General features: G+C 38.9%; 1 protein-coding gene across 2 annotated transcripts in view; it reads left to right on the top strand.

Annotated features, from left to right (window-relative positions):
• Positions 1 to 10,176, top strand: part of LOC113133949 (cadherin-6-like) — a 70,959-nt gene extending 60,783 nt beyond the window's left edge. The window contains exons 9-11 of one of the 2 annotated variants that reach the window (XM_026313026.1): positions 3,346 to 3,463; positions 3,869 to 4,120; positions 8,912 to 10,176. In XM_026313026.1, coding sequence (XP_026168811.1) covers positions 3,346 to 3,463; positions 3,869 to 4,120; positions 8,912 to 9,459 — 918 coding nt within the window. In that variant the 3' untranslated portion in view covers positions 9,460 to 10,176. The remainder of the gene's footprint in view (positions 1 to 3,345; positions 3,464 to 3,868; positions 4,121 to 8,911) is intronic. The other variant, XM_026313025.1, reaches the window with a different exon arrangement.
• The last annotated feature ends 2,053 nt before the right edge of the window (positions 10,177 to 12,229 follow it).

Raw genomic sequence — 12,229 nt, 5'->3', positions numbered from 1 at the left:
ATTTGCACATAATAAACACACACACATAACCCCAGTCCTACTGCTAGGAGGCTGATTGGCTCCGCTTAGGTTCTTCTTTTGTAGTGGCTGATGAGCTAATCTGTCATGGAGGCTGTAATTTTAAATAGGGCACACACACATCATGTATTTAATATCATGCAACAATTAGTAAGATAAAAACATAAATCTGTGTGTAACATACATTTTATATGGACTTCATATCCTGCAGACCTTACGTAAAAGGCTTCAGCTTCAGTAATACCAGACATGCACTTACAGTGGGTACGGAAAGTATTCAGACCCCTTTAAATTTTTCGCTCTTTGTGTCATTGCAGCCATTTGCCAAAATCAAAAAAATTAATTTTATTTCTCATTAATGTACACTCAGCACCCCATCTTGACAGAAAAAAACAGAAATGTAGAAACCTTTGCAAGTTTATTAAAAAAGAAAAACTGAAATATCACATGGTCATAAGTATTCAGACCCTGTGCTCAGTATTGAGTAGAAGCACCCTTTTGAGCTTGTACAGCCATGAGTCTTCTTGGGAATGATGCAACAAGTTTTTCATACCTGGATTTGATTGGTTCTTCTGCCATTCTTCCTTGTAGATCCTCTCCAGTTCTGTCAGGTTGGATGGTGAATGTTGGTGGACAGCCATTTTCAGGTCTCTCCAGAGATGCTCAATTGGGTTTAGGTCAGGGCTTTGGCTGGGCCAGTCAAGAACGGTCACAGAGTTGTTCCGAAGCCACTCCTTTGTTATTTTAGCTGTGTGCTTAGGGTCATTGTCCTGTTGAAAGGTGAACCTTCGGCCCAGTCTGAGGTCCTGAGCACTCTGGAAGAGGTTTTCTTCCAGGATATCTCTGTACTTGGCCACATTCATCTTTCCTTCAATTGCAACCAGTCATCCTGTCCCTGCAGCTGAAAAACACCCCCACAACATGATGCTCCCACCACCATGTTTCACTGTAGGGATTGTATTGGGCAGGTGATGAGCAGTGCCTGGTTTTCTCCACACATACCGCTTAGAATTAACGCCAAAAAGTTCAATCTTGGTCTCATCAGACCAGAGAATCTTATTTCTCATAGTCTGGGAGTCCTTCATGTGTTTTTTGGCAAACTCTATGCAGGCTTTCATGTGTCTTGCACTGAGGAGAGGCTTCCGTCGGGCCACTCTGCCATAAAGCCCCGACTGGTGGAGGGCTGCAGTGATAGTTGACTTTGTGGAACTTTCTCCCATCTCCCTACTGCATCTCTGGAGCTCAGCCACAGTGATCTTTGGGTTCTTCTTTACCTCTCTCACCAAGGCTCTTCTCCCATGATTGCTCAGTTTGGCTGGACGGCCAGGTCTAGGAAAAGTTCTGGTCGTCCCAAACTTTTTCCATTTGAGGATTATGGAGGCCACTGTGCTCTTAGGAACCTTGAGTGCTGCAGAAATTCTTTTGTAACCTTGGCCAGATCTGTGCCTTGCCACAATTCTGTCTCTGAGCTCCTTGGGCAGTTCCTTCGACCTCATGATTCTCATTTGCTCTGACATGCACTGTGAGCTGTAAGGTCTTATATAGACAGGGGTGTGCCTTTCCTAATCAAGTCCAATCAGTTTAATTAAACACAGCTGGACTCCAATGAAGGAGCAGAACCATCTCAAGGAGGATCAGAAGAAATGGACAGCATGTGAGTTAAATATGAGTGTCACTGCAAAGGGTCTGAATACTTATGACCATGTGATATTTCAGTTTTTCTTTTTTAATAAATTTGCAAAAATTTGTACATTTCTGTTTTTTTCTGTCAAGATGGGGTGCTGAGTGAACATTAATGAGAAATAAAATGAACGTTTTTGATTTTGGCAAATGGCTGCAATGACACAAAGAGTGAAAAATTTAAAGGGATCTGAATACTTTCCGTACCCACTGTACACACACGCGCACACCTACACACACACACACACATACAATCATAACAAGTTAATATAACAAAGCAAAATACAGTTAACTACACACAAGCTAGTTGCTATTCATCTCATCATGTCCTTGGTCATCCTGACACCTTTTCATCTTTTAATTCCTTGTTCCTTGCCTGTTCTTGAGTGTTACTCATCAGTATTTTCCTCTGAATACCTTAGGATCTATTTTTTTCAGGGTATGTGTGCATATCTGTGTGTGTTATTGGCATTGATCTTTAAAAATGACAAAAAACTTATTAACAGAGTTTCAAACCTGTTGTCTAAAGTGTCATGTCACTGAAAAACTAGTTTTAAGCACCATTCAAGAATCATTAGCATTAACCCATATTTTATTTCAGTGACCTGAAAAAGGTGTTACATTTGCATCATTATCAATTCCTAGCTCTAATGTTGCCCTTTTTTATTAACCGAAAACACATGTACAGATTAGTGGCTTTTCTGTTTTAGATTTGATTATTTCATTTATTATTGTTAATTTCGTAATTGAAACCCATACTCCCAATCTGCTCATGGCTTCTGGAGTTGAACCTGTCGACTATCTACTGTAGAAATCTGTTGAGCTCCCACTGAGATCTGTTGCCAGCTTTTGCTGGCTTAGAGCAATTCTCTATTCAAAATGTATCTTGGTATTATGAAGCTCTCACCCCCTGTAGATTTGAAAGGCAGTTGTAAAAAGTTTGAACAGCAGCTTCGCTCAGCTTGAATTCACCCAGCTACAATGAAGCTCAATAGTTGCAATTTTACTCTGTGGAGAAAAAGTACAAAAGCACCCAAGGAAAGTTCTCAAACTACTACTGTAGCTTAATCCACTTCTCCATATGCTCAGTGTGATCTGAACACACGTAGTGCTAAAATAAAACTACATATGCTAGTTTCGTGTCCTGCTGTCATACTCTTCAAATCTCCATATTTTAAGAAAAATATGGGAAATATTGAAGGATAACAAGGAAAAAATAAACCACAATGTTGTAGCGTGTGTAAAGCAGCAACACAGGAACTTAGTTCATGGAAAAACATACAGTATATGGAAAATACTATTGTTATATTGTTTGTTTTTGTTTTGTTGAATTGGTTGTTGTGGATGATTCAGCAAACTCCAGTGTGAACTCAGTTTCCTGTCCTATTTTACTGTTATATATTATTTTTTTTAGCTGTGTTGTCAACTGAGATACTGATGGTTTGTTTGGCACGGATGTCAGTGATCCTGATGCCATCGAAGCTGTTATGTTAGTAGCTTTTTAGTGAGCACAGCAGTCTGTACTGTCCCTGTGAATGTAACTAACTAATTAACTCTGCCAGTCTTTTTTTTCTTCACTGTTATTCACTTTTATTCACTTTCCTCCCGTGGGATATTTGCATTAACGGATGCTGGTGTCTCTGACAGCGGATCCAAACAGTGAGTGCTGTCGATGCTGATGAGCCATCAATGGGACACAAGTTTTTCTTCAGCCTGGCTTCTGAGGGGATGCACCGCAGTAACTTCACTGTCCGAGACAATGGAGGTGGGTAACACTTTGACAAACATGGTTCTACTGGATAATGAATTATGTTGTATTACTGAAATTAAAACTGCATTACATTATAGAATTATCATGGAACTGTCATTAAACAATGTTAAATGCCTACTGTGATCTGCTTCAGCAGCTTCCAGAAGGAATAGCATTTTTAGCTTCCCCCTTATGGACATGGACAATGTGTGATAAGTGTGGTACTGTCTTTTGTCACCCATCTCTGCTTGATAGTTTCTTTGTCTCAGTTGAATCCCCATGCTTTATCTGCCCTGTGGAACCCACATTTCTCTTATAAATCCTGTATTTAAAGTGTTTTTTTTTTAATTTAAGTGTCATTCACACTGCACTCTGCAGGTGTGCTGCAATGATCTTCTAACAGAATTTTCTCTAACTCAGATAACACTGCCAGCATTCTGACACGCCGAGCCACCTATAGCCGCCTTCACCAGAGCATCTATCTGATTCCTGTGGTGATCACTGATGGTGACTACCCCATGCAGAGTAGTACAGGGACCCTCACTGTGAGGGTGTGCACCTGTGACCGTGAGGGCAACATGGAGCTCTGTAGCGCTGAGGCTTTGAGCAGCTCTCCTGGTCTCAGCACTGGAGCACTCATCGCCATCCTCTTATGTGCCATCATACTGTTGAGTAAGTATGGAAAAGTATCAGTATCCAGTGTTCAGATCAATCAATATGACTACAATATGACATAAATATGAGATGAAAACTCTGATTATATTACAAATTAAAATATATTACACCTGCTTTGTAAGTACAGTGCAAGTACTAGTAGCAGATTTAAATACAGAGGTTGTATTTGATAACATAAATAAATGGAGAAAGGTCCACACTCTCACTGGAATAATTTCTGTGTAAGGTAACATGGGGCCAGAGACGCTATGGCACTAAAAACTGAGTTGGCAGTGCAATATTACTGAATGAATGTGAGTAATGCAATCGCAGAAACAGTTAATTTTATCCTCTTTTATGAACCACAGGTCAGTATAACACAAAATACAAATATAATAGGAAAAATAACACCAATATCATATTATGGGTGTAAATTTATATTATAAATGATTATAATTATTATATTACACATTTGCAAAAATGCATTGTAATATACTAATTGGACATATTCCAAATTATACAGTTATATAATTATAAATGCAAATTACAAAATAAAAGTCACTCAGGTTGTCACACTTCCCCTCTAATTCTTAGGATTACTGTTTCAGTGCCCTGATCTACACTGCTCATCACAGCCACTGATTCCTTTCCAAACGCAAAATGAATTCTTTAGGTTTGCCAAAGAGGACATATTTTCAAGTATTTGTCCAAGCCTGCTTTTATGTAATTTGTCAAAACCAACAGTATTTTAACATTGTACAACCTATGAAGACAGTACAACCCATTGAACTTCTATTGTGTTGTGATAAACCAAACTCCTAATACCAGCAGTACATTTTTTCTGTTGTATCACATAAATAAGAGGAATACTGTTGTGACAAAGATTACATGTGTGAAGATCCTGTGTAGAATGTTTGATCATGCTTGTGTCAGCTTGTGGCTCGATTTGCACACCACTGCAAACACTAGCAGTTGTTGTGCTTTCTCATTTGCTGTAATAAAAAACAATGTAGGTTCAGAGCGCCATTCTGCTCCTGCTCATCAGACTCACACCTCGTATGGAAATGAAGGCATCTCATCTGCCACCACATCCCCACTTATCCTCTTATTCATGCAGCGGTCACAGTCCAGTGGGCTGCTGGGAAAATGAATACATATTTATGCCTCTGAAACTGCAGTCATTGCAGTCTCAGTAGAGACACACGCACACAGACATACAGTATGAAGACACACACAGGAGGCAGACAGTGCTGTAATGCAGTGTCCACACTTACATGAGTACAGAGATGAGAGCAGTCAGCCATAGACAGCCTCCACTTAAATGAACACACACACGCACACACATGCACACATCATGAATAAGTTTAGTAATAAGTCTTTCCAGCCCATTTCCATTCCCAACGCGTCAAATACTGACACTTTGTCAAGTACCTTTTGCATCCCATACAGACCCCAAAGGGCACCTTTGTGACGCACAGGGTTTTCAGTAAGAATAGTGTGAGTGTTAAACCACTCATGTCAGTAACTGAAAGTTTGTTGTGAGTCAAAAACATCAGACTTTTCCATAGGTGAGAGGTGTTGAAATCCAGTGTGAAACATTGTGATTTTAATGGACAAGTTTTTAAGTGTGTAGTCCTTTCTCAGTATGCAAGTGCAGTGTGATTTACAAAACACAATCCAGTGATGCAATGTGACCAATGAAAGGACCCTTTCATTGCATGATATTGTAGGACAACACATTTGCTTAAGTTAAACACCAACAAAAATGTATGTAACTACTGCATGTGAGTCAGAACTCATAGAATGTATTTTGAAAAGGTTATCAATCAGTAAAGTTATGGCCTAAATAATATCAGAAAAAGTTTTCTGTGTTTCATGTGATGCCAATCAGTGGCAGTTTGCTTAAACACACTGAAATGGCTAACCACAGGAAACTTGCATTCATGACTCAAAACTGAGTTTTATGGCACAACACAACACATTAGGATACAATAAATTATGATACAACATGATATAACACTTGCACCATAGCACACAATTAAATATGATGCAACACTAAAGCATGCAGTACACCATAATACAGATGATACAGAATGCATTACAATATGCTACAACATGACACAATAGGATACATGTCACCACAGCATGTGACTCACCACAATAAGGTACAGTACAATACAAAACTAGCACACAGAATCAAAACAATATATAGTTACACCACTAAGAAACAACGTGTGTTTTGTTTTTCTTTTATTATTTTTTTTATTTATTTTTTATAAAGCACACATAATAATGTGGATTTCTATCAATGTCAGTCAATCTGTCAATCATTAATTGACATGTGAGCGTCAAACATCCCCCAGGATTGTGGCTTATTAGGAACGACATCATGTCCACCAACAGCCCCAAAACAGAAGTTTCAGCTTAGGGAAACGCAGGTAGATTCATACTAGCCAGCAGTAACAAAGTAGGCTGAGAATAAAATATGGACTGCTGCTTATACTGTATTAAGCTACAGTAGTTCTTCAAGTGCTTGCAACTGGAATGAACACCAGAGAAAATACACTAAACAGCGTATAGGTCCATCATACCTATCTATAGTCTTGTAATTGCGTTTGTTTGTAGCAGTGCAGGTTGGACTCAAACCAAATACAAATGTACATCAACTTTTTAATTAACATTATAACCAAAATAAATACAATCTAGAAATATTCTAGGGGTGATCACATTCAAAGAACACTGCCCCAAAATAGGTGCAAACATAAATAGATCTTAGAAAAGGCAGAAAATACATTCAGTCATGTTTTTTTTTTTTTTTTTTACTCTAGTGTGAACACTGGAATACTGCAATACTTTAGTGGTTCTGATCGATGAATACATTCAGCACTGTTTTCTTTTCATTCTTTTCTGCATCTGTTCATCTCTCTTCCACAAAACATCTCTGTCTCTGTCATTCCTGTACATAGCATCATTCTTTATCTAAACAAACCTCTCTTGTTTTTTCTCTGGTTGCCTTCCCTTTTTTTAATTCTCTCAGTATCTGATAGTCTTTCGTTCACATCACAGCTCATGCTCTCCAGCTCTGCTGCACTGCTGCTGATTTGCTGTGTTGGTGTATGCATTATTGGATATTTCAGTTCTGTGACCTCAACTCCACCTCTGCTCTTTCTTGTTGCCACTGTGTTCTTGCTTGATTTAAATTCAAACTGGCCTGCATGAGCAAAGCCAATCAAATGCTCTGCATGTTTATTTATGGCTGAATCCTCTCTGTCCTTTCTGTGTGCCAGTAATGGCTTACAATAAATCTATATCTACTCCATGTTTGGAATTCCAAGTGTCAGCCTTAGTTATCTTACTGTTTTACTTGTTTATCTTTGTATGTTAACATACCATTATAATTTCAATTAATAGTGAAGATTAAATGATCATTGATATTTTAAAATTGAAGTTGAAGAGCCAGTGAACTAGTCCACGCAGCCAGCTCCAGTTTGGTGCTACACTGCCACGGCATATTCTCCTCACTGCAGCATATATCTGATGTACCCTTTTGATGTGCAGTACTTAAACTGTCAGTGCTCTGCTTTTCTTTTGCTCCATGTCTGCTGCCATGCCACACACCTGAAAGCCATGCTGTCATTTAATGCTGCTGCTCGTGCATCATTTCAAAAGCCCCACCTCCAACCCCAGCATCCACCTGTGGGCTCCAAATTTTTGCTGCCTTGCAAAAGAATTTAAAATTGTCACTCCCCCATTCTCTGATGTGCAAATCTTGGTACAGCCTAGTGCAGAGTGATTAGGTCAGAGCCTAGATGTCAAGTATTAACACTGCACATATTTCCATCCACATAATTAATTCACAGTGTACACACCCACTTTGTTGAAGTGTGTCTTATCGTACTCACTCAACCGCATTAACACATACAGACTCAAACACTGTGAATGTGACTGCCATTCACTATCAATTTTACCTCCAACAAATAACAAGGAGAATAGAAAATGTAGAAAGTTAAAAAAAAAAAATAAGGTACAGGGTACAGGCTGTTGGTTGTGCACTTTTGATTTGGAACTGCGTGGTGAATGTCAGATAGAAGGTTTTTCTAAATGTAAAAATGAGAAAAGGTCCTTGAGTGTACAGTGAGGAGGAATCAGACTTTTCCAGTCTTCTAAAGAAGATATAAGAAGGCCAACACATCATCAGCCCTGGCTTATGTGAGGACCACAGCACACCTTGAAAGAGTCTGCCATTCAGAGGCATGACATCATCCCTAGTGACATCCCTCTGTACCAAACTACAGACCAGCCCCCACTGCCTCTGACCTCATCACAAGATTCATAATCTCAATGCCTGAGATGAGAGGTTTTATAGACACATTAAATACTTTAAAATTAAAAAATGGACAGGCAGTTTGGGATTAGAGAAGAACTTAAGTGTGATTTGCATAAGATATCACAGGTATTATACTGTCCAGAAAATACTGACCTTGAGTTTTATGACATCAATACTATGTAAGACTTTGACTACAATATGACTTTACTGAGCTATTTGGTGTGTATGTGTGAATGTGTTGCTACCACAAGTGTGCATGCATATATATTTTATTTTATATATAAATTTCTTTTATGTCTATATAAAGTAGTTTAGATAATCTGTCACTGTAGTGATGTAAGCATACTCTCCAATCACAGAAATTCATTTGTTGGTTAACTTGTTCTCATACTGTCTGTTACTACCTAAACACATTTCCATTGGCTGTATATTGTGATGAGTGCTTTTCTAATCGTGCATCTTTCGGCTGTCATCTCCTTCAGTGATCGTGGTTCTCTTCACGGCATTAAAACGCCAAAGAAAGCAAGAACCTCTGATCATCTCCAAAGAGGATGTCCGGGATAACGTGGTGAGCTATAATGATGAGGGTGGTGGTGAGGAGGACACCCAGGCTTTTGACATAGGAGCACTGCGACACCCGGATGCTGCTGTCGCCTTGGAAGAGACTGCCAAACAGAGGCGTGACATCATCCCTACTGACACCATGCTGTACCCACCAAACTGCGGTCCTGCCCCCACTACCTCTGGCCTCATCATACCACCGGTCAGCCTGGCATCACGGGATAATGGGGATGTCCGTGAGTTCATCAACCAGAGGGTTCTGGAAAATGACTGCAACCCAACAGCTCCTCCATATGACTCACTGGCCACCTATGCCTACGAAGGTGCAGGCTCAGTAGCTGAGTCACTTAGCTCACTGGGTTCAACTTCATCTGAAGCCGAGCAGGACTACCACTACCTGAGTGACTGGGGACCCAGGTTCAGAAAACTAGCTGACATGTATGGGGCAGAGGACAGTGACTTCTCTTAACAAAGATACCACAAACACATAACCACATTTGTGTTAACTGGTTCAGTAACATTTTGACCAATGCAAGACCTAGAGAAGCAACATCTAATTGCAAACTCAATATAAGAGATGGATACATTGCTGATGAGCTTTAAGAAAAGGTGACAACTAATTCAGCACACACACTCCAGATGAAAAACCAACAGATGTGCTAGCAGATGTTGATTCCATTAAATGGGATATTTAAGAACACCACTTTTATCTGCCTTCACTTCACATAGTTCCAAAAATGGAGCTCATAAAGTCATCTTAAAAGAAGATAATAGTCCTGAATATCTGTTTTTGGGAATGGAAACTAATGGACATAGAAATGTAAATCAACCAGCACAATGGTGGGGCCAAAGATTTGCAATTCCACCAGTGTGAACATTGTCAAAGACTCATTTCAGCCCCCACTGGAGTTTAGAATTAAAGTTTAAAAAAAATTAATTTTGTATTGAGAATTGGACTTTTTCAGGCTTTTAATGTTTCTGGGTTCACTAAATAACCATTTTGTAGAGTGTTACTTGTGGCTTTACATGTGCCATTCAAGGCAAACTGTGTTTGGAACTAGGTCAGTCAACAAAACCCCAGTAGTTATTTCAGGACTGGCCCAGAAACACTTATCTGATATAAAGTGGTTTTCTTTTTTTTCTTTTTTTTGTGACTAAGTGCCCTTCTGCTGCCCTTTGAAGTGAACTGTGGATGTCTATAGGCTGGCTGAAACTAGGGGGGCTAATGACTCTAATGATTGCTTTTTGTATTTTTTTCAGTCTTGTACAAAAGAACAATTCCAGAGGAAGGATCCTTAGTTGAAAATCGCCTTCTCTAGGACAGTGTAAAAAAAGAGACAACTCGTATGACTAAATGCACTGATTTTTTTAAGTTTACATTTATGTTTATGTTTTTTAGATTTTCTTTTTTTTTAATCATTTTATTGTGCTGCACACAAAAGAAAGATAGCCTATATGTTCACGGCATCATTTCTAGATTTTTAGCTTCTTGATTAACTGTATATTGTGTCAGAACTGTGATTGAATTGAGTTTTGCTGAAAGTATACCAAGTTATAAAAAGGTTTCATTTAAGTGGAGTATTTTTTCTATTTTTAACCTTTATTTATTCAGGGAGAAAGTAACTGAGAGTCATCATCCTTTTTACAAGAACACCCTGATGGCATTAGACATGGAAGCTGCCCAGTACAACTGCAGCCAACCCCACTGGCCACCAAGTACCTCTAACTGGGTCCTGTTTTGCCACCCACACCTAATCCTACTCCAGTGTTTGAACTGACAACCTTTTGGTAGCAAGCTTGCCTCACTAGCCTTTAGGCCACCACTGCCAGGTTTTTCTATAAAGAAATATAACTTCACATATTACACAGACATTTCTTCAACATTGATTTAAAGTACTGTATTTTCATTGAAAATATGATTTATATTTACGTGAAGGGCACAAACAAATTTCAGACTACTGTTCAAATGTGACTGAAAGCCATCTATGAAGCAAAATTGTGATTTTGGTCAAATATTGAAGCTGCACTATTCAATAAATTCAGAATAATGGATCAAATGACCACATGTAATGTGAAGATGGTCACTAGCATTAGGAATTTTCAGAGGCTGTTCAGTTATGCTCAGTTCTATGGAGCGTTTTAGCAAATGTTTTGGTTTCTAGCCTACTTACAGTATTGTATTGGTTTAGCAACTGACCTATGAAGCTGAAAGACCTTACAAACCCAGTGTACAAGCAGCAAACAGTAAGTTCTTGTGAACAGAGCAAAACATTTAGCAATGCTCACCAGGGTGAGAATTTTTCTCAGGGGTTGGTGGAGACAAAACCAGTGGTAAAAGAAGAGGGAATATGAAAATTATATTCAACAGGATAAACATAATCATAACATTACCCATAACATCAATAATATGCAACTCTAGGTACTCCACAACTCCACATGTTTTGAATTAGGCTTTTCCAAATTGTGTGGCTTGCCACGAGTCACTGATTCTTGTGTGTTACTTAGCTTAGCATAAGTTAAAATGATAAACAGCTAGCCTGGCTCTGTCCTAGGGTAGAAATCTACTTGCAGACCTCTAAAGGTCACCAAATTAACTCTGCATATGCCATATGTATGGTATCGCATCTGCGTAGTGTTACTTTTATCACTGGGTGTGGCAGCATCATTGACCACTGGTTGTCTTGCAACCCCATGTTAGCAAGTGGACAAAAAAACAAACAAAAGCTTTAAATGCAGGTTTAACTCCACAAGAGAAGCTAAGCAGGTCATCATGAGAACTGAGAATGTGCAGATGCATTAAAGATTGTGGATATGGCTGTTTGATGCATCTGCTTTACAGAAACATTACTATGGAAACAAATCTAAACCCACCTGTTAGCTTGTTAAACAGCAGAGTCGCTGAAGATCAACAGAAGCTTGTCAGTGTAACATTACCTTAGGATAAGGATATGTGGGTTGCACATAAACAAACTGGGGCAAGAGTTTTTAAAAAATCACAGACCTACTTCACAGCCAGTGTTGCAACTAGAATATATTCAGTAACCTAATTTTAAAATTGATATAATTTCCTGCTGTTTTTTTATTTACTTGTATTGTTTGAGAATATGATCCAAATGTTTTTGCCCAGAGGTAGGCTACTCAGGCATATAGTTTGCCCATCCTTGTCTGAGACATGGACAAAGAAACTGTTTTCCTTAGTTACTGGTTTATTTGTTCAGTCCATCATCATACCTCATTTA

This window comes from Mastacembelus armatus, chromosome 17 (genome assembly GCF_900324485.2).
Source record: "Mastacembelus armatus chromosome 17, fMasArm1.2, whole genome shotgun sequence".
In the NCBI taxonomy this organism is placed as follows: Eukaryota; Metazoa; Chordata; class Actinopteri; order Synbranchiformes; family Mastacembelidae; genus Mastacembelus; species Mastacembelus armatus.
This window is presented reverse-complemented; position numbering and strand designations above follow the sequence as displayed.